Source organism: Festucalex cinctus, chromosome 8, assembly GCF_051991245.1.
Source record: "Festucalex cinctus isolate MCC-2025b chromosome 8, RoL_Fcin_1.0, whole genome shotgun sequence".
Taxonomy (NCBI): Eukaryota; Metazoa; Chordata; class Actinopteri; order Syngnathiformes; family Syngnathidae; genus Festucalex; species Festucalex cinctus.
Window position 1 is genome coordinate 8969176 of NC_135418.1, and position 24005 is coordinate 8993180.

Genomic DNA, 24005 nt, shown 5'->3' on the forward strand with positions numbered 1-24005 from the left:
GATGAAATTTGCGTGTCAGAGCCAACGAGGCCAGCGGTATAGGCAACCGCAGTCCTTGCATGTTCTAGATGCCTCCCTCCTCCAACACAGGTGACTCAGATTTGGCTTAAAACAATATTGAGGTCTCATAGTGATTGTTTTTCAATTTTTGTTCATTGTTCACTTAAATATTGTTTTACAACATAATTTATACTGTATATTTGTCTCATGACAAAACAGACAAAACAGAAACAAAAACAGACAAATAAAGCTTGAAATGTGAAAAAATAACAATGCATCTCGAGTTATAATTATGGAGTTTACAACTAAAGTATGAGCAGGACAAAAAGAAGAATGTTTGGATGTTCAGATTTTCTGGGTGCAGTGAGCTTGTCTGCCAAAGATCGTTTGGCCCATTTTGCAGAACAGAACAGGTGGAGATGAGTCAACAAATTAAAATCTGAAAAAAATATATAGTTCAATAAGTAATCCATATATCACAACTAGGGATGAAAAAAAAAAAAAAAAAAAAAAAAAAAAAAACCTAGGGATGGGCGAGTACCGATACCAGGTAGCCTTTTTTCAAGTACTCGAGTACTCGTGACGCAGACGAGTACAAGCGACCGATGGCAGAGGGGGAAGACGTTAAGTGAGTCCTCCTTGCCTGTAACTGGTGCTAGCTTGCAGCAGTTTTTCACCAAAACTTCACCGGTTTGGAAATACTTCAAAATTGTGAAACTTAAACTAAAAGAGCACTTTTGTGTTTTATTTTGAGCGTTAAGGCTATTGAAGAGTGACTGTGCTGTTTTTTGTTTTTTTTTTAATTAAAGGAAATATATTTGTTTAAAAATATCTTTTAGTGATTTTTTTATTTTTATTTGTCAAAATGTACTACTGGTATCGGCAGTTGGTATCGGTATCGGTGAGTAGTGAGGGTTTGAGTATCGGTATCGGTCTGAAAAAAAAGTGGTATCGAACATCCCTAATCACAACCATAGACTTCAGCGTCACGAGTAGAAAGATAGAATGCTATTTTGTTGTCAAGTTTGGTCGCTACAGTTGTACAACTGACCTGAAGTTTTATACCTAAATTTCTCTTAGTTTTAAAAATAAAATGTAGAATTGTTTGTGTAGTAATACAAAGTATCCTTCCGAGTCCGACTGAAGCATCACATAATGCCAGAGTCTGTTTTACTCTACCCAAAGGAGAACACACACACAAGCTGCCAATGTCGAACCAACCCCCGCAAATGTGCACCAGCCCACCTCTCCGATGGCCAATGACACACGCACTCAGTTAAAACTAATTCCGAGCGTCTCCAGCAAGCCTCAGAAAATTGTCACAGAACTCTGCTGAACATTATCTGACGGACTCAGAACCACGCACCGGTATGCCTACAGGTAAGCGCAATCAGTTTTTACTTTTCACCCTGCATCCACAATTTTAGAACAAGATCAGTTTCTGCATAAAACCTGCATAAAATTGATAACACTATAAATAGAATAATCTGCATAGATGTTTTTTAAATACGTTTTTTTAAGAGGTGTCTTATTTCAAACTGATAACATTAAGTCACCGTTTAATCTCACACTTGCTTCAGCCCTCAAACAGATGTGCGCACGCACACACGCTCACACACACAGCATATTAAAACCCCTTCAGACCCATAGATGGTTGCAATAGACATGATATATTTGCATGTCTAAACCAATAAATAAACGCATAATTTGGATGATGTCAACACTTGTGGTTCATGAATGCATCTCTGATTTGATTATTGAACACATAACAAGTAGCAGAATAATTTAATAAAATAAAATACTTAACTAACCAATAAACGCAAGTTGATATGCATTATATTCATTCAAAAATGTTGCAGATAAGCTTGGTAAACTTAAACTAAAAACATGAGATTAAAAAAAAAAAATCCATGTTTCTTTTCTTTTTTTGGGGGGGGGTTATTCATTTATTTTCCCCCTATGTGTATATTTAAAAAGTGTATAGTGCAAAACTAGTGAAGTGAGTAAGAGGAACGACCAGCCTCCTGCACCCATCCCCCACCCCCCCACACACACCTATCTAGCACTCTAGCACCCCGACAGCGGGGAGGAGACGACAAGTATGTGAAAGGGAGGCTGCAGGGCAGGGGGGGGGGGGGGAGGGCGACGAGGGAAAAGGGACCGGGAGGCAGAGGAGGACGGGCGGGGGGAGGCGAGGAGGGAGAGGCGACAAGGGGGGAGGAAGGGGGAGGGGAGAGGGAACCACGGGGCACACGAGTGGCCCGCGCCCCGAACCGCGCCGCCGGGCACGTAGCAGTGGGCCGCGCCGGGATGGCACCGTCCCGGACACCAGGGATAGGCCGTGGGGTGAACCCCCAAAAAGTGCCTAGAAAATGAGTTTCGCTCCACTGTCTGGGCACTACTTGTTCAATGCATTTTTTGATAGATAATACCCTTCTGAACTTCGGGTTAAAAGTTCACCCAATGTTTTCCTGCTCCAATTTTGTCACAAGCCAGAAATGCATATATAGGTAAATAACAAAAAACGAAAATCTTGTGCTGCAGTTTTTGGTTGTACAACGTCTTACATTAAATTTGGCAACAGAAAATCATTCCCAGATGTTATAAATACATGTACCTAACATCAGAAACAAGTATTGGTGGTTTGGTGCAATCATGTGAATTTAGATCATTAAATTTGTGCGAAAAACAAAAAACAAAAAACGCTTCAACTGGAAGTGACACCAGCACACGAATGTTACATTTAGCTATGTTTATGTTTCATATATGAAAACAATTCACAACCTACTACGTAATGAAAGGTACACAAGAAGCAGCATACATCGGCCAAAAATACTACAATGCACCACAAACCTGGAACAAGGCAAAATGGACTAGATGGAAATAGATGCATTCAGAGCCCAGATTATTATAACATATAGAATATTTATTAAAGTATCAGATTATGTCATCACAGCATGTCATTTATAACCCCCCACCCCTGCCCCTCACACAAAAAATATTAATAAAAAAAAAAATCAAATAAAAATCAAATGTGCATTCACAATACAACCATGGAACTTCATTGGAACAGCTTTTTTTTGGGCATTTTTTTGTGGAAAAATGGAATACAGACATTTTTATTTTTGCTTGAAAAGTGTTAAAATGGAGAGTTAACATCTTGATAATGAAACAAACAAAATGGCAGATTTTACATAGATTTTACAGCCCTGCACTGTAAAGTGTCCTCGTATGCCCTGTGATTTTCCAACCTGATGTTGTACCAGCTATGTGTTAGTGTCACTTTCTTGGCTTACGTCAGTAGACTCAGTAGTTGATGTATCTGATGAGTGAGGTACCCTGTCTAAAAGTTTGTCAGTTGTTGGTAATGTCTCTACAAAAACCATTTCAGAGTTGTTGCTGGAAAGGGGTGTGAAAAACCAGATGGGGGAAATCACGCCTCAATCTTCGTTTCAGTATATCCTGCCTGAAATAGAAAATTAAAGGGAAAGATGAGCACAGATACACATATTCACATCACACTAGGGCTGCTCTATTATGGAAAAAAAATAATCATCACAATTATTTTGGTAATAATTGAATTTTAATATTTTTGAATATTCAAAACAATTATATTTTGTTCAAATCAAGAAAATATTTAAACATTTGAAAATAAGACAATTACAATCATATGAAACTATAATTATGTAAGTTGCTTTTGGATCCAACAAAATTCATAATATATTATTATTATTATTATTATTGTTGTTATTGTTATTATGTTAGCAAAAATTTGAAGTTGGGGTGCAGTAAGCTAGTTTTGACACGGGTGTGTGGTAAAATAACTCGTGTGGGCGTGCCACAACTCAAAATTAGTATTATTAGTGCTGCAGCTATCGAATATTTTGGTATTCGGATATCCTACTGAAAATTCTAGTGAATAATCGTATATTTGTATAGAAATAAAAATATACCTATAGGCCTATCTACTTTCTTGGTCAAGAACAATTATAAATACAGAAGACAAAAAAACACATTTGCATGTAATAATTAACAACCAACTGTTTTTCATTTGTAGAGAATCAATTGTATTTATTATTTTTTTCATCATCTCATCTGTCTGCAGTAACCCGCCTTTACACAAAAAAGAATTACATTATAAGTGTTATTGTCACGTCACCTCTTTACAGTATATGGACATCACAGATTTAAGTAAAGTAAAGTGTTTGTTGAGGTTGGTTAGAGAGAGTTTGGGGGAAAGGGAGGGTGTAGCTGTGACTCTCTATTATGACTGATGGGCACAGGTAACCCGAGTTTGGTAACCACTGTTGGATTCACTCGATAAATCATTCAGCAGCTCGCGTTTTTACTAAACTATAGCCTTAAAACTTAACCTAGCAACAAATTATTTTCAACCCTATACTAAATATAGGTCACATTAATAACAGAAATGGGCACGCGTGTGTGTAGCACATACCTGCCTGCTGACAATGTTTCTGCTTTGGCGAGATGATCCCTCTTCCGTGTGCCTTCCGATCCCAGACGAGTATACTTTGAAATTTATTTTTACAAATGATGCAGATGGCTGGAAGGACGGGGCCAGCTGAAGCGATGGGCAAACCTGAACGGGAACGAAGTTTTTTCCCCACTTTCTTTTTAACTTTTTTCTCCTTTCGCTCTTCTTCGCTCTCCGACGTTGTGGTCGCCATTTTTGATATGCGGTTGCTATGGTGAGGAGAAAGCAGCAGCTACCTGATTGGCTCATGTGACCTAAATCACACCGCTACCGACCTAATGGCACTACGCCCACACCAGAGATCACTGCGCCTCATCGCAAAATAGTGCCGGGGTTTCACCACCGAAAAAACAAAATTGGCAGGTTTTCAGAGGGTGAACTCCACGGATTCTTACTTACTACTAATAAATCTATTTTATGAAGTAAAGATTATTTAGTGCCCCTGGTAGTGGAGCGAAACTGAACGAAAACGTGCGTGACCTGACGGCCTAATTGTAACTGTAGTAGAAAAAAAAACAGCAGGGGTGCCGAGGGCCCACCAGTGAGCCCTGCGGCCATCTTGGAAAAAGATGGGAAAACGGGACCTAAAATCAAATTTGACAGGTCCCCCGCCCCTCGACCAATCAGACAGCGTTATTTTGAAATAAGCCCCGCCCCTTTCACATAACCACACCCACTCATCCAATCACGGTTGATTATTTTGAATTTTGTCCCTCCCTATTATAATGTGTTGATGACAGGTGTCCACCCCAAAGTTATCAGTTAGAGTATGTTTCCGGTAGATAAGGATGTGTTTCTGAAATTGTGGTTAAAAAGGAAATGTGGCTTGGGAAAAAGGGGAAGTATGCCAAAAACGTTACATCAGAAAATGACAGCTTCATCTACGAAACGAAAGTGTGGTTTGGTGTCATTGTGTAAAAGGGGATGTATGCTAAAAACCTTTCGTCAAATGTGACAGCTCCGGACTGATAAGTCAAAGCTTCCTCTACGAAGCGAAAGTGTGGTTTGGTGTCGTTGTGGAAAAGGGGGAGTTATGCTAAGTCAAAAATTGACAGCTTCCCCTTCCCCGGGAGTAGATCGTGAAAGTGTTGTTTGTGGCTATTGTCTTTGGAAAAGGCAGTGAGCCTGGACAGGGGTCTGAGTGAGTCGTTTGTGCTGAAAAGTTAAAAAACAGGAAATGGGCTCAACCTAACTGCATTATTTTGTTTGTAAAATATATAGTCAGATGCATATTCGAGCGAGCGTTTGTGAAATGCTGCTTTTGTTTTATGAAATAAAAGAGTTTTATATCAAATGTAAAATAGAGGATTGTTTATTAAAAATTACATTATATAATATATATATAACACGTGATTGGAAAAGGGTTGGTTTTAACCGCGAGGCTGTGTTTAGCGCAAGTCAAGAGCAGCCGGGTGAAGTTCTTTTTATTTGGACTGACAGACGTGGAAAGTGGGTATTAGAATGTGTTAAGTTTGTTTGTATTTTTAATTTTAAAATAGCGCGAGGTGTAAAATTAATCGTTTGATGTTTTGTGCATTGTATTTGATGGCTATGCAATAAAGAAATGTTGGCAGGATGTACTCAATAAAGTTAGTCTAATTTTGTCTACGAAAGTACATTAGGATATTAAAATGTTGATAATGAATGTATAACCTAAAACTTTTATTCCGAGGTATTCAAGTTGTAAATTTATAGATTTGGTATTATGGAACAATGCATTAGAGCAGGGGTCTCCCAGTTCGGTCCTCGAGAGCCCCTATCCAGCCTGTTTTCCATGTCTCTGTTCTTCAGCACAGCTGAATCTAATGATCGGCTAATCAGCAAGCTTTGCAGAAGCTTGATAATGATCCCGATCATGAATCAGGTGTGTTAGTGGAGAGAAACAGGGAGAACAGGCTGGATATGTCATGTTGCTGGGCTCTCAGTGCGTTTTCCTTGTCTCACAGTGCCTGATTAATGAGAGGGGAGTGTCCCCTGCACCACACCTGCAGTGCATCACCTATTAGGCCTTCATAAGGACTGGGACTCCTTGCAGCCACTGTCGGGTCGTTGCTCCGTCTGCTCACAGCCATCGTCTAGTGTTTCTACTGTTTTTCGCCTTCGCTAATTATTATTATTAGTGATGGCAAAATGAAGCCCCGTAAAGCAATGAAGCCCTGCAGTGAAATGCTTCACACACACGTAGGGGCTTCAAGATGATTCATTTCCTCGACGACGCCATCATGTGGACAGAAAATGTATAACATGCTTGGTGCATGCAATAAAATGGCGGGGTGCAAATCATGCTCGAAATACAAAAGAATATATATTTGAAGAGTGTTTTAACATGAATTGTTCTGTGTTACTTTGTCTATGTTTGTGCTTATGCAACAAGTGAAAATGTGAAAAAATGAGGTAAAATAAAGTGCTTATTCATTTTTATTTAAAAACAATATTTTTTCCAAAGTTTTTGGACTCAGGCGGTTTCTTTTTGTGCATAGAATTTCACCTGCTTTTGAAAAAACTCTTTCACATGGTACTGATGAAGCAGGGGTGCATAGATATGAGACAGCAAGTTTGTATAAACTTGGAAGCGCATATTTCTGTGATTCCCAGTACTGAAGGGGATTTTCAACTCTGGGGATATTTTCTTCTCTTTCTTGCTGGTTCCTTGAACTCCATCGCAAAAAAAGAAGCTCGTCGTCGTCGGTCAAATCGAATGCAAAATGCAAAGAAGTACCGCAGTAAGGGACCCGAAAACACAAAAAGTGAAGGGGAATCCATAGCTTTTCTTTGCCGCTTTTATTTCGAACTACACTCAAACCTAGCGAATCATTTCCTGAATCAGTCACGTGGTACACCCGCTTCGCGGGGCTTCAAACGTCATCACGTACGTCATCGACACACGCATTGAATCGCCGTTCATGAACCACTCATCTACATTACTCGGCACACGCTTCAGGGATTCGACCCGAGAAGCACATCACTAATTATTATAGTCCAAGATTCTCGATTTTCATCTACGTAAGTTTTGCTACGTCTCTTTTTGTTCCCACTTTTATGTGGCGTGTTTCATAGCTATAGTAAGTTGTTGCTTTCTTGTGTTTGCGGTTTGTAGCCTTCGGGTCTTTTTGTGTTGTGTTAATTTCCCTCCTTGCAATTTGCAAGCACCTTTTGTTAACCTTTTTCCTGGCTGTGTCCAGCGCTTTATGTTCATATTCACGTGTTTTGGTGAATAAAACCTCTCGCTTACTCCTCTGTGTTCTGTGATTCTGGGATCCACTCTCCGGTCGCACCGGAACCATAACAGTATAGGGGCTCTCGAGGACCCATCTTGGAGACCCCTGCATTAGAGGGTAGGGTTGCTCGGTTCTGAATTGAAATCATGATTAGGACAATCATTTGTTTTTTTTTGGGACAAAACAAGAACATGTTTAAACATGTACAAAAATATTAAGACAAATAAATTTCTTTGAAACACTATAATTAAGTTACATTTGGACCAATCATTTATTAAATTAGTCATTTAAAAAATAAAGTTGTAAATGTATCAATTTAACCAACTCAAAACCAGTATTAATAATCTATATATAATCTTAAAGCTGTTATTTGCAACAATTTAACCAAAAACATCTTATTAGTAGATTAACACCTTAGTTGCTTCCGACGGGTCCTCCTGTACACCTTTGACTAATAGGTTTTAAAAAGGATCCCGTTTTGAATTTGACATAGACGCATTATGTACGCGAAGAAGAGCGCGTGCAGTTTTATTTTTTGGCTGTAGTGATTTGAAGTGGAGTTTTCTGCATTAGGGATAATTCCCCCCTGTTTTGTTATAGCTACGGCTTCTGTTTTACAACTCGTTATTTTTTTATAGAATTCTCATGATGCCTGAAGTTTTAACTTTTGTAATTCTCTATAAGAAGTTTAATACAAAGACTAGCAGCTGCTACAACCCATATTAAACAGGTAAGTACTTACAATACTTTAATTGTCCGTCTTTCTTTTTGCATGTTTTTTGCTTTTAAGTGGAGTGGCCCTTTTTAATTTGAAAGCTAACTGGTCGTTTTTGCTATGGCATTGACGTGATAATTATGTCGTAGTACTACTATATATCGTGTTTATGGTAATAGATCTCCGAGAGCTAACAACCAAGAAAAATGTATTGGTTGTTAAATAACGACGTGTGCGACCTAAGATACTTTAACTAGCGTATGTTCACATCAGGACGATTTAGACTCTTTTTATTGTCCTGCTATGTATGTTTTTAAGGAACGTAGAAGGACAGTGGAGTAACCGGAGAAAACTCACACAGGCATGGGGAGAACATGCAAACTCCACCCAGGAAGGCCGGAGCCTGGACTCGAACCCGAGTCCTCAGTACTGGGAGCGGACGTGCTATCCAGTGATTCACTGTGCCGCCCCAAAAGCATTCATTTGAATTTTAATTAGGCTGTTTTGTCAAGTGTTCTTATTAAAAAATATAGCAACTTTTGAATACCTTATTCTTTACTGCACAACCGATTTCTGTTTCATGTACAGCACTTTGTATACAGCAATGCCTGTTTTTAAAGCACTTTAGAAATAAAGTTGAGTTGAGTCTCTGATCAACTGCTGAAAGGAGACTGATTCTGTCTTCTTTCATCTTGAAGTGCTTCAAACATCAACACCTATGTAGTAAGAATGGAAAAATGTTGATTTGTTGTGAACTTGTGATTGTATTGTATTGCTGTTAATGTTTTGTTGTGTTTCTGTCAAGCGCTTTATGACAGCTAAGGCTGTTTGAAAGCACTATACAAATTGACTTGAGCCGACCATCTATTCCTCACCTTTTAACTATTTCTTTTACAACTTTAGAAAAGTACATCTAGTGTGCCATCTATCACCATCTATGACCCTTGTCATCTCTCATCATAGGTGGGTGTGGCCCTCACCTCTTCAATCATTTTTTGAAAGGCTCCTGCAGAATATGACACTTGCATGCAAGATGAATAGAGGTAAATAACCTATACCTATATAGTCTCATAAAACCGTCCATCCATTTTCTTGACCGCTTATTCCTCACAAGGGTCGTGGGGGGTGCTGGAGCCTATCTCAACTGGCTTTGGGCAGTAGGCAGGGGACACCCTGGACTGGTTGCCGGCCAATCGCAGTCTCATAAAACCGGTTTATTTATATTCAGTTATAGGGATGTAACGATATCCAAATATCACGATACGATATTGGCACGATTTGAACTTCACGATACGGGAATTATCACGATATTGTGGGTAGGTTGGCGATATTTAAAAAAGGTCACAATCTTGTAATAAAAATGAGCTTATACTAAAAAAAAAAGCACAATATTGCACTTTTGTACATAACAGCAATGCATATAAACTACCTACAATCTAATACTTAATATTGAGGCACCTACTCAACTAATTTAAGCCCACATTGAGTTCCTCCACATATTGACTCGCTTCGCAAGCATATTACAATCCTCTTCATCTGACAATTAGTGATTTTAAACATAGAAGGGCCAAAACATCCCTAATAAAATCACACCACTAAAAATCTAGCCACATTTGTGCTAGAACTGCACAAATGGAAATCAACCTGACTTTTTTTTTTTTTTTTTTTTTTTTTAACAGATGTGTGTAGCTTTTTTTTTTTTTTTTTTTTTTTTTTTCCTTAAGCACACCTAGGGACAATTCGGAGCGCCCAATCAACCTGCCATGCATGTCTTTGGAATGTGGGAGGAGACCGGAGTACCCGGAGAAGGTCCACGCAGGCACGGGGAGAACATGCAAACTCCACCTAGGAAGGCCGGAGCCTGGACGTGCTAACCACTCAAACACCGTGCCACCTGATATTGTGGCATTTTTAATATCGATACGATCTCACGATATTGCCATTATTGTTACATCCCTATTCAGTTATTTTATTACATTTTCAGCTTCTAACAATGTATTTTATTTAATGAAATAAAAGCACCCTTAAGTGAAGATTACGGAAAACTAAATATCTCGGATCAAGGGGGGTGTTTTTTACTTATGTTGTGAAGCATGTGTCTTATTTGGATTTTTATAATTGCCTGTTATATTTTAATAATCACAGAATTAAGGGAGCTTTTGGATCAAATGGACTTGTTTGCGCCGGTACACCAGAGTGAATACACCAGAAAATCAAGCAGCTGGGAACAGGGTGAGTTTTTTTTTTTTTTTTTTTTTTTTTTTTAAATGCTGTAATGCACTAATCTCTTGATTTTATTGGTTTGTCAAACTGTTATTTTTTAATATTCACAGAAGTAAGAGAGGTTTTGGATCAGTTTAAATGGTTCACGCCGGAGGAGCTGACTGAGAGGATAACACAGCCTGAAGCTGAAGTCATTGTGATATCAAGCGATTCTGAAGACTCGCAAGAATTATTACCTTTATTGACAACATCTCCATTGCATGAAATCCGTGAGGAGGTCCATGAAGATGTGAGCGGGGGGACGTCAGAAGAATTTGTTGGTAATCCGCCAATTGGGAGTGAATCCGAGCTTGAAACTCCATCGGAGGAGAAGGCTGAGTTCCGGGATGAGTCGCCGTTGGATTTGGTTGGACCAAGTGTCAGCCAGGACGGGTTAAACATGTGCGACGTCAGGGTCCAAATGGAGCCACCTTATGACAATGGTAAGTCCCTCGAACCATTTTCTCTAAAACTTCTTGCACGCCGATGTGTTTACGGAAGCAGCGACCCGATCGGATCATCCGTGTGCCTGTTGGTTTGGTTTAGTTAGATTTTGTCATGTTTTTGTTCCTTTTCCTCGAGTCTCCCTTTGTCAATGTCTCGTCAAGTTTAATCATGTCCACCTGTGCTTGTCATCCAGTCAACTCCTGCAGCCACACATCTTGTCCAAGTGTCTCTCGTCTCGTTCGTGTGTGTATTTAGTTTTTTATTTTCTTTCACTTCTTGTCGTTTTATTGTCTATGTCAGTGTTTCCCAACCCTGATTCTCGGGGAACAATATCGAGCCTGTTTTCCATGTCTCCCTATTCCAACACAGGTGATTCCAATGATAGCTAACTCTGGAGAAGCCTGATAACGAAGGGAGACACGGAAAACAGGCTGGATCGTGTTCCCCTGGGACCAGGGTTGGGAAAAACTTGTGTATGTCATGTCCTTACCACATCTTGTTCATTGTGTCTTGTTTTGGACGTTGGAGTTTCTGTTTTTTGAATACCGAAGTACCTTGTTTTTTTTAAATTATTATTATTATTTTATTATTATTATTTTATTATTTTATTTTTTTTTAAGACTTATTTTAGCACCTCTGCCTCCACACCCTGTTTCCCTGCACTTGGGTCCACATCACCAAAATGAATCCTGACAGCTACAAATTAAACAGTTATTACAAATAATATATTTTGGTTGTGTACAAATAGTTTTATTTCCTTAATTATAGACTATAGGTTAATATTACAAATTGATAACCCAATTGGAACACAGTTTTAACTTGGATGTGTTATGTTTCAGTTCGGTGGGGTTGGGATTTTGTTTAGTTTTGGATGTTTATGTTGTCTGTTGTCCAGTTCCGTCTCCCCAATCTCGTTATCGTTAACCTTGTCCACCTGCGTGTGTCTTCCCTTCCCAGTACATGTGACCTAATTAGTGCCCTCTGCCTGCTGTGTGTCCCAGGTGTGTCTTGTATGTGGTTCGTTAGTGTTGGTATAAGGGAGTGGTGTTGTTTATACCTTACCTTGTCTTTTTGTGTCCTGTGTGCTTCGTTTAGACAAGGTAATCGACGTCTAGTGTAGTTAATCAAGTTGTCTAGTCTAGTTTATCCACATTTAGTTAAGTCTCTTCACGTCAGCCCAAAGTCTCCTTCGTCCACGGCAAGTGTCTCCTTCACGTTCCCCGCCAAGTCTGTCCACGATCGTCATGTCAAGTCTACACGCCACGCCTAGTCTGTCCATGTCATTCCCGGTTGGTCCACGTCATGCCCAGTCTCCTCACGTTGCGTCCTGTCCAGTCTACGTTCAGTCAAGTCAATAAAGTGATTCTCATTCCTGTCAGTTTCTCCTTGCCTGGTTTCTCCACCTTTGGGCCCCACCTCATCCACACCATGACATGATACATTAAAAACTCGCCATAGCAATTAAGACTTTAAATTAATTCTTGTGTGACAATCAAAAGTGAGCATTATTATCTGTGGGTAAAGCTTGATATTTAATGTAATGTGCATTTGTTCTCTAAAAAATGTTTGTGGTTGGCGAATCGCCTGTAATAGAGACATAGGGAGAACGACACGGTCGTCTAGGGCACCATCTAGTGGAGAGAGTGCCACATTTCATCCATCTTACATCCATGCTTCTCTGCGCACCAGAGTGGGGTAAAGCTTGCTGCCTTTCAAGTAAATCAGTCAGTCCAGCCAATACACCTGCAAACATATTTGCACAAGTCATTGTTTCACATAACCACGTTAATTTATACAAGATAAGAATTGCGTGCTGGATACATGTAAAGAAACTTTTTTTTGTAGTTGGCTGTGAAATTTGGTATTTTTTTTGTGTGGTGTGCTATTAAATATTATATATCTATCTATAAGTGGCTCAGAAAATGGTTGGTTAGATAGATGGATCTCTCTATTTATTTATTTATTTAGTTATTTATTGCCACGCAGGGCGTGGGCACGATGGGGGTGTCAACAATCGGCACTTTTACTAAGGGTACCAAATTACTTACAATGTAATCTAATCGTTACTAGTGTATTATACTTAACACTATTTGTTGTCATATTCCTGTTGTTCCGGTCCATCTTGCAGCATCTCTCTCACCCCTCACTGTGACTGTGACGCCGCAGAAGAAGAGGAAGAGGAAGCCATGGACGCGCTTCACTCCACTGCAGTTCTGCGTGTTGGAGATGCATTTCCACTACCAGATGTACCCAGCTGCTGATAAGCAAGCCGTCCTTGCCAAAACCCTCAAAATGACCGACGCCAGGGTCACTTCCTGGTTCAAAAACAGACGCAGCAAATGGAGGTGAAGAATTTCTTTTTACCTGGCAACACTATTTCGTTTCATGGAAATACTGAATGTTTCAGTGCTGAAGTAGGCGAGGCTCAAAAACCGTATAGTCTCGCAAATATGTTGATTTATGTCAATCAAAGTTTTGTTTGTTTGTTTTTTCAATTGTTTTCTTTATTTTTTATTGTGCAACTTATTGAACAACCATACAATGTGAAAAATGGGGCATTTTTTATCGACTTTTTTTTTTTTTTTGCCTGCCAATTTAGCGCATCAGACACAAATAAGGTTTTAACTATTTATTCACATAACTTAGCAAAACAAAAACACAAAGACACTGCCTGCCAAGCCCCCTTGGGCTGCGGAAGCACATCGATGAACAGAGTTAATAATCCGGCAACACCCACATTTCTCAAACAGCTTAAAGCTACTATATGGAGGATTTCCCCAAAAAATATCTTAACAATAGCCTTTTTATTTGACCATTTATGACTGAAACATATTCTAATTAGTAGATCAACATCTTAGCTGTTCACAATGGGTACTCCTACAAGCCTCTGGCCAATATTATTTAGGAAGCATCCGGTCCGAATCCTTCGAATTTCCCGCCCTCTGCCTGCGGGATGTGACGTCATGCACGTTCTCGTCAGTTGTTTCCTGTAGTCGCGAAGACGGAACTAGTACAGATTTTTGCTGCCCCAGACACCCACTGTTACTCCGCGGAAGGCTGCTTAAAAAAAATGAAAACAATGTCAAGTGCCACGAAAAAAAAAAAATAATATAAACTTGATAGTGACCGACGCCGGGCAAGAACGAGAGTGAACATTGGTTTGGCATTTCAGCGGTGGAGAGAGTTGAGATCGGACTTGGATTAGAAAAGTGATTCACAGTTGGCTTTCTTTCTACTCCAAAAGGTAAGAAGCGACTATCTTGACATTTAGAAGAAAAGTGTTGTTTTCAAATAGCAGTAACCTCAAGATCGATCACTTCTCGGTCGTAACTATTGGGGTGAAAGTGAGGTGGACGGCAACATTTAGCGCGAAAGGGGCGGCAAAGTTGAATGTAATAGAACAGAATGACTTTATGAAGAACAGACGTTCCATTCCGCGGCGTTTCAATCAGGCTAAATGTCGCCTTATTTTCCTCCATGAAAACAGCCTATTGTAGCTACATTATGCTAACGGAATGTGAACGGTACTACTGAATGGCGATAACATTCACGGCCGTATCACACTAAGTAGTGAATGGGTCTATATGTTTTTCACAATCGTCAATTTCCATAAATGACAGCCCACCTTTCGGCTAACACACAATGACGCTAGACTGGGGGCGACTTACACTAATAATGACTAGAATCAGGTTGACGTCCGTCGAGCGGGGTGACTACAATATGTAACTGCATATTAACATCGGAATGAGGTCCAATTAATTGACGTAATTTGCACATCGTTTTGGAGTACAGCACATGACTGGACTTCGACCGACTAACATAATTTAAACATAGTTTAATTGGATATGAAGAGCCCAGTCTTCAGTATTGAGGTCGTGCACGTACGAGTGCGCGCAGCGTGTACAAGCGTGCAGTTTGTTTTCGGCCACAGGTGGCAGTAGCGATTTGAAATTTTAAATCTTCCTTATAGCTGCTTTAAATAGACAGTGACTCGATCTCATTGGGTGAGGCTAGACATGTGGGTAACCGTGATAGGTCGTTGAAACAGACATGGATCGATCTGATTCCCTGCGGATTGGCTCCTAACCATATAAGGAGCTGAGACCGGACTGACCTGGACCCATCTGATTCGCTGCCGACTGGTCCTAACCATATAAAGAGATGAAAGAGACTTTTTATTATTTTTATTTTATATTATTTCGTTAACGAAATTGTTTTTTTAATTTTAGTTTTAGTTTTTGCGTTAGATTTAGTTAACTAAAATAACCTTGCTGGCCGGCAGCAATAAATTCATTGAAACTCTTTTATTTATTTCGTGATTTTGACGCGGATTGTTTTGTTTCAAACAAGACATGTAGAGATATGAATTTTCTCCCTCTTCAGTCTAAAGACACAAACAAACAAACAAACAAACCCAAAGAAGCATTTTAGTTAGTAGTGGTGAATCGGAGTCCGTCAGCAATAAGTGTCCACGCGGAACGCGAAATATTGGTTCCGGGCCTTCCGGCAACTTCCAGGTGCCGCAAATGTGTGTTTTTTTTTTTTTTTTAATTATTAAAATAGCTTCGACGCATGCATTTTTGCGTCAACCCAACTGACTTGGTCGATTTTTATTCCCAGCCTTAATTTACAAACAAATTAACAACTACATTTTCTTTTCTTTTTTTATCTTTGCTGCGTGCTACCGTGTTGTGCAGGCGGCAGAGTGCGGAGAAGAGAGAGGCGGACAGACAGCAAGCCAACCAGATTTTCATGCAACTGCAGCAGGAGGCCTTCTACAAGACCATCAGCCAGACCTGCTGTGCCTGCAGAACAGCTTTTTGTTCAGGCTGCATAACCCGCAACCTCGGACTGTGAACCCCGCCAAAATCAGCAGCGTACGGGTCGAAATGTTTCTGGAGACACAGTGACTTGCCTATTGCCTTTTATCTTCCCTCCAGTTCCCTGAATGTGCCTTTGGATGGGGTCCTCTGCACAAGCCCTGATTAGCCAACAGTCATTTGGGATGTAATGATAACGGCAATACGGAATGTGGGAGCATACCGGAGTACCCGGAGAAGACCCACGCGGGCACGGGGAGAACATGCAAACGCCACCTAGGAAGGCCGAAGCCTGGACTCGAACCTGCGTCCTCAGTACTGTGAGGCAGATATGCTAACCACTCATCTCACTGTGCCGCCCCGACTGCGGTGGTTAGCAATCCTATAAATCAGTTGCAAATCAGTATTATTAGCAAATATTTCAACATCTCAGTCAAAAAAAAAAAAAGCAGTACTTTTGGCCTGCTTCAACCTAACACATCGATGTGAACTACGTAGAAGACACCACTGAGCCAACAGGAGCACATAATGACCATATGACCAAGCCTATTTCTCTGTCACTGCTATTAGTATCCACAAAACCACTACTCTCCTCCCCCCTGCCCACAGTGTGAGCTATATTTTTTTTAACAATATTGTGTGTTTTTATACAGTATCGGGAGCTTTATATATATATATATATATATATAAATAGTATATTTAATAGGCATTTCACAGACAACTACAAATAAAAGAAATCAAATAAAAAAGTATGCCTTTACTATATATTTGTTTACATTAAACCAGCACGCAATTCTTATCTTGTATAAATTCATGTGGTTACGTGAAACACTGATTTATGCAAACTATTTGCAGTATTTGGACTGGACTGACTGCTTTATTTTAAAGCCAGCAAGCTTTGCCTCGCTTTGGTAGACAGAGTAGCGTAGACGTAATGGTGGAGTACACAAGTTTCAACCGTATTTTCATGTTATTCTTATAGACAATGATAATTGACTGCCATTCATGACTCTACCCTGGGTACATTTTTCCTCCTCCTCCTTTCACCACTTTCTTAATGCAGCACATGGCTTGGACCTTTTCATTGTAATTATTATTATTTATTTTTTTGCGCTGCAATTTGGCGCCCCTTCCTCTAGATGGTGCCCTAGGCGACCTCCTAGTTCCTATGCCCAAGGCCTGCGGACGACCAAGGTGTGAAGAGCTTGATCTGACAGGAAACATTGAGTCTCAGATTTTTCCGGAGCACTCTACAATTAAATTAATGTTTATCTCTATTGGACTTGAATTGAGAACAGATTATAAGAACTTGCGCTTGTGTCGTGTTTGGGAGAGCCACAATATGCCATGCATATGAGTAGATGGAAGATATGAGAAGATGGAAGATACAAATTGTCCCTTGGTGTGCTTATGAGTGTGGATGGTTGTTCGTCTCTGTGTACCCTGCAATTGGCTGGCAACCAGTCCAGGGTGTACCCCTCCTACTGCCCATCGCCAGCTGAGATAGGCTCCAGCTCCCCCGCGACCCTTGTGAGGAATAAGCGGTCAAGATAATGGATGGATGGATGGATGATCATTCAGCTCAAATATTTTTTTCCATTTTAGCATTATGAAAATACATATATAATAATAAGATGGACACCATCCACTGAAACTTTTTTGAACTGATCGAATGCTTTGTAAACAGTGATTCTAAAAGTTCCATGTGCGCAGGTTTGGCCAGCAGACGGAGCTCTTGCAATGTGTCTCGAAGCATCGTTTTCGGGCAATTGTCTCGAAAGTGGTTCGTTGTTTCGGAAAGCCTCGGTTCCTCCATCCCTACGTCCGTCAAAGAGCCTTAAGTCCATCACTATTACTCACATGCTGATGTCAGGTCAAAAGAGTCCCAAGTCCATCAGGCACTGCTAAAATGTGGGCTGTGGGCTGGACCAAGTGGAGGAGCGTGTAAGGGGTTGGTCACGTGGTTTTACTAAATTTGGGGATTTAGTTTACTGTCTAGATGGGTTAAGTTGGGGAAATAGTTTTTAGTTTGTTAATATTTCTTGAGTTTTGTGCTATAGTCTTGCATTGAAGGATTGTAAATTATGTTAATGAGCTGAAAGTTTACACCTATGAAGTTTGTTGGTTTGATCCAATTGTGTTGTCCCTATTAAGGCACCTGTAAAATGATTGTAGGAGAGACTGCTGTTGGCTCCTGCGTCAATGCTCCAATGCCCACTGTCTCTCTCTCTCTCTCTCTCTCTCTCTCTCTCTCTCTCTCTCTCTCTCTCTCTCTCTCTCTCTCTCTCTCTCTCTCTCTCTCTCTCTCTCTCTCTCTCTCTCTCTCTCTCTCTCTCTCTCTCTCTCGTGCCTGTCTTGATCACTGTTACTTTTTGAATTGTTGGGTATTTCGTTTTTCAAAGTTAGTCACTCCACTATAACGTCTATGTGACAAGTGCACTGTACCACACAAGCACATATTTGGGTATTTTGCGAAAGTACTTCAATAGTTTAAGCTTGTGTTTATTAGCATTTTTCCTATAGTTCCCTGATTTATTTCAGTCTATGTTGGTTCATTGTCCATGTCTTGTCTGTGTCACATTTGAATCTGTGTTTTTGGAATTTTGGATGTTCAGTGTTACAGTTTTTCACGATTGTCAACACACGTTTCTCAATACAATAACGGATTTCTCAATACTGCACACACAAAATGCTAAACCTGACACTCCCTTTGCAAGAAGACTCTTGCCATCAAATCTCTTCACAAAATGGAACTCATGTTTTCATTTGCTACACACAGTTATATTTTCCAATAACACATTGCATTCATTAAGCACACACAACTAAGCTTTTGCTGCACACTACCAAGTATTTACAGAACATTGTAGTGCAAAATTGAAAACACTATTGTCAAATGGAACACACCGTATGAATGACAATGATTCTGGAAAATAAGATATTTTGTGTGTGCAATAACTGAGAATTGTGTGTAGTGTTTAGACAACAAGGTGATTTGCAATTGGTGTCAGAGTGTAAAGAAGGAAAGTCGAGTCTAAGGGAGTCATAAGGGAGTGTGAAGTAGTGACAATTCGGGTCGAGCGATTGGTACATGAAGTCAAGGTTGTGCAAATTGTGCCAAAGTTTAGATTTATGTGTGTTAACAATCGTGAAAAACTGTAAATGCAGTAGCCTACACCTTGTTTGCCTTTTCATTTTAATTTGATTAAATTAAATTTTTTGAGAACACGCATGCCTCCCTGCCTTGCTTCCCTGCAATTAGGTCCTCAACCCCACCATCACGTGATAGACCCGCTTTGATCGGCGCTGAATCCAGTCAGCTGCATTCACACACACGCTACCACAAAATACAAGTTTTTAACTGTGCCACGCTGCACCTGCTCGCACGGGTCTGCGAAAATAAACTTGTGTAGCCTGCCCCTGCGCAGATTTAGACTGCCTTGGACTGGGTATGAAAATAGAGCCCAAAAGATGTATATTGAACAATGAGCACACAGGAACACAAAACTCCAAACAAAACCAAAGCCATGATCTGATCGAGTAAAACCAGAATGAAATTGTTTAGCACAATCGGTGAAGTAGACTGTAAAATGATCACACAGGACAGTATGTTTGCTGACAATTAATTTGTTAGCATACTAAAAAGTTAGCATCCTAAAATGACAAAATTGCAGGTTGTTGAGACAGAAAACTATGCCGAATTCTGTCATCCCACTTTAGTGGCATGTACAAAATCTATTTGCGTCACAAATTGTCCACAAAGTGACTTACATAATGTTATCTCTTACAGGATTAATAATTTATGTTCCAATCTGTTATCATTGGTGGCGCAGCATTCATTAATACAAGGGACCCTTTATGTTTTTATGCCAATTCAAAACAACACAATTGATAAGGACTTGACTTTGAACTGGAGGGTTTAATACTCCGAACCCTCTTTAGACAGAATGAAATGTGCAAACATCAGCCCAATTTGCAACACTGTAGGCTTGGATACCCAGGTTGTTGTTATCACTCTAACTGTAACACAATTTTTTTTGTCACTTGTGCCTCTAAGATACCTCAGCACATGTTTAATTGTACACAAATGCTGATCAGTGAATTTATTAAAATACTGTGATAGTTTTTACTGATCAAGGTAAAACCCAAATCAGAACCTCCATGGCATTTCCATCACTTGCTGCGATTATGAAGTCATCGACCCAAACTACGATCACCTTTTCGTGTATAAACACAGTTTTCAGCTTGGTTTTGTATAAAGTTGTTTTGCGTCAGATACTCGTACAACAACATATTCCAATTTCTTCCTGATTGTTTGAGCCCATACAACGACCTCTCTAGTTTGCACACTAACTTTTTCTCACCTTGTACCTTTCTGGCTGTTCCATGTAGATCTCACATCTATGGGTGCATCTAAATTGACAGTTTTCACGTCCATTTAGTGTCAAATCAATTCTCTTGTGCTGCCCTTCTGCATTAAAACTCTGACGCTGGTCCTGTTTACTGTGGGAGAAAATTCCTCCCCGTAATCCACAGCCATCTTTTGGCTGTATACCCTTTAGCGACATTGTACTTCTCAGATCTGTCAAAATGAGTTTTAATAGCATACACCCATTTACCCGCACTTCTTTCTTGCCCTCAAGCAGGTTAGTAAGGGTGAATGTATTATTCCCACTGAGTGAACACATTTCCTCATCCATTGCTTTGACCCACTCTTCTGATTTGTCTGAGGTTACAGCTTCTGTAAACGACAGGTATGTGACATGTCACTCGATAAAAGTATTCTGTTACTTTTGGACTATCAGTTTCTTCACACACATATGTAGACACACAGCAATCTGTGTATCTATCTGGCCTTCTCCTCTCTCTAGAAGGATCTCAGTGTGTGAAGTCATGATCTTCAGGTGTACGTTTTGTCTGTGTCTGTTGTTCCACAATAGATTTAGCCACAAACTTCAACAATCTGTGCTTCTGTACTTTCTTCCTGTCAGGAAAATAGACTATGTATGCAGGACTGTTTTTGTCATATCCAATAAAAACACCTTTTTTACATCTTGGATCAAGTTTTCTCTTGTCTTGTGTGCAGGCAAAACAATCTTACTCGAACTTCTGCCTTTAAGACAGGGTGAGTCGTCTTCCTGTATGGAGGACCAAAACTGCCAAAATTCAAAATAAATAAATGACTAAATAAATAAATAAATAAATAAATAAATACATAAAGGCGGCACGGTAGTCGAGTGGTTAGCACATCCGCTTCCCAGTTCTGAGGTCTCCGGTTCGAGTCCAGGCTCGGACCTTCCTGGGTGGAGTTTGCATGTTCTCCCCGTGCCCGCGTGGGTCTTCTCCGGGTACTCCGGTCTCCTCCCACATTCCAAAGACATGCATGGCAGGTTAATTGGGCGCTCCGAATTGTCCCTAGGTGTGCGTGAGTGTGGATGGTTGTTCGTCTCTGTGTGCCCTGCGATTAGTTGGCAACCAGTCCAGGGTGTCCCCCGCCTACTGCCCAGAGCCAGCTGAGATAGGCGCCAGCAGCCCCCGCGACCCTTGTGAGGAATAAGCGGTCAAGAAAATGGATGGATGGATAAATACATAAATAAATAAAAGTGAACAGAAAATTGAATATAAAAAATATAACTCGAAAATTATATCCAAAAATTAAATATAAATGGAAATAAATCAGTTTTTATTTGTACTTTTTGTCATTTATTTATGTATTTATTTATTTCGTCATTTATTTATCTATTTATTTAGTCATTTATTTATCTATTTATTTAGTCATTTATTTATCTATTTATTTAGTCATTTATTTATTTAGTCCTATATTTAGTCATTTATTTATTTTGAATTTTGGCAGTTTTGGGCAATACAGCCAAGTCGAAATGTTATTCAAATCAGGGGGCGGTCCTAAGCGTGTTTTGGGCTGGATTCCACCATTGCAAACTGCCTGTCATTGGTCAAGTGAGCAGATCGGCGAACAAGAAGTCTCGCCGGCTTGCAATGGAGAGCTCCAGCAACGGACGACTATGTTATCCACTGTGTGCTCTCACTTGTTGTCAAACAACTCAAGTCGCAAGCTGAGGTGACGGTGGACACGATAGTCGTCCATTGCTGGGGGTCTCCATTGCAAGCCGGCGAGACTTCCTTGTTCGCGGATCTGCTCACTCGACCAATGACAAGCAGTTTGCAACGGTGGAGTCCAACCCAAGAAACGCTTAGGACCGCCCCCTCATTTGAATAACATTTCGACTTGGCAGTTCGGCCCAAAACTGCCAAAATTCTAAATAAATAAATGACGAAATAAATAAATGACTAAATAAATAGATACATAAATGACTAAATAAATAGATAAATAAATGACGAAATACATAGATAAATAAATGACTTATTTCGATTTATATACGTTTTTCGAGATATAATTTTCGGATTATATTTTTTTATATTCATTTTTATTTTCACTTTTAGTCTTTTATAGTAATTTATTTATTTTTGAATTTTGGCAGTTTTGGTCCTCCATATTCCTGCCAGCGCCTGGATTCCTGCCTGCCCTGTGCGTTTATTGAAACACCTGTTCCTAACTATAGCTGCAGACTGGACTGCATAAGTCCACAGTTGTTTTGGCGAAACACTTTCAATGAGCATACACCTTATCATGTCAAAAAGTGTATGCCAATTGCGTCGCGTTTTGGTGGGGAGAGTAAGGCGCTGATGTTGATGTCTAATCTCATTTTTAGCAAGCAAACTCTGGTCATTTCTCCCTGTGAATTCAGCACCATTATCTGATTTAAAGCATTTTACCTTGCTGTATGGGACTATATGGCGCAAAAAGTGAATATGCAACATAGGCGCATAGGGGCGCTGTGCCAGAGGCGGCATGGGAGGAAAATTATTTGGTGCACATCACATGTAATGAAGTCTATAATATTATCGAGATTGCAAAGTACTATACATTTTAATTTACATATTGACCCGAGCACCCGCGCAGCAACGTTCTCCCACGCCACCTTCCTCTATGGGGAGCCGCTGCGGTGTTGCACTTTTTTCCCCCCCTAAAGACATGTTCAAATTCGCCATATGATCGCATTTAGATTTTCAATTGAGAGATGTAAAAAACGCGGCAGCAGAGGGCGACGCCGTGCTCTTCTTCTCCGTTGCCATGGTGACTCGACGAATCGGGGCTCCACTGATGTGGTCTTTTTAGTGGAAGCGGTGAAACTTGTTGATAAAAGTAGTGATGCATGGCAGATAAAGCTTTTTGAACACTCGAATCTTACTCTGTTTGCGTATTAATGAACATCCAACAGAGTTATAGTGTCAATCTGTTTACGGTTTGTTTGAAGCACACTTCTCAGTTGTGCTGAGAAAAAAAATAGCTTTCAACTTATCTCCGTGACAGCTGTGTTGAAAGGAAAACAAGAGCCCAACAACAGAACATTATGATGGTCAATGGTCATAGTCGCTGATTAATAGAAGACCAAGATAATACAATCAGGAAACTGTAACATTCACAAACTGTCTAATCTTGTTTTGTCATGTTCACCGGTGTGTGATTATGTGCCAATGTTGTGATTATTGCATGGTAACAAATGTTAATGTTACTTATCAAACGCCATTTCGGTCTCTTCAAATAAGGATCCCTATTTGGCATCAGCTTCACAGCTATATTTCAAATCTTTAATTCATAAACTATGAACTATTTGACTTTTGAATGGTGCTATATTTATAGGACAATGAAGGAAATGAGATTTTTGGTCTCTTTTCTCTTTTCAGCAATGACAAGTAAGAAGACAATATTTTGTCTATAATTATCTTATAATGTTATAATTAGAGCTGTCAAACGATTACATTTTTTAATCAGATTAATCACACCTTAGAATTTTGATTAATCATGATTAATCACTGACTTAAAAATGCTTTTTTTCCCCAACATATTTTGCCTGCTAAATTTGAAGCGCACCTGTTATGTGTTAATTTTTTCAACATTTAATATTATGAGGACGTCTTCAAAAATTTATATTCACTACACACTCTCATCCTGCTTTTTCTAATCAATT

The 24005-nt window shown here is 39.8% G+C and overlaps 1 protein-coding gene across 2 annotated transcripts; it reads left to right on the forward strand.

The window, feature by feature from the left end:
* Nucleotides 1–1247: 1247 nt before the first annotated feature.
* On the forward strand, nt 1248–18210 carry LOC144024016 (uncharacterized). Of its 2 annotated transcripts, none has more exons than XM_077530035.1 (6): nt 1248–1380; nt 9392–9471; nt 10574–10660; nt 10762–11133; nt 13266–13482; nt 15835–18210. In XM_077530035.1, the coding sequence occupies exons 2-6, from the start codon at nt 9444–9446 to the stop codon at nt 15992–15994; spliced, it is 864 nt and encodes a 287-aa protein (XP_077386161.1). In that variant the 5' UTR covers nt 1248–1380; nt 9392–9443; the 3' UTR covers nt 15995–18210. The 2 variants fall into 2 exon arrangements, with proteins under 2 accessions (XP_077386161.1, XP_077386162.1); XM_077530036.1 differs by lacking the exon at nt 1248–1380 and adding an exon at nt 6811–7498.
* The last annotated feature ends 5795 nt before the right edge of the window (nt 18211–24005 follow it).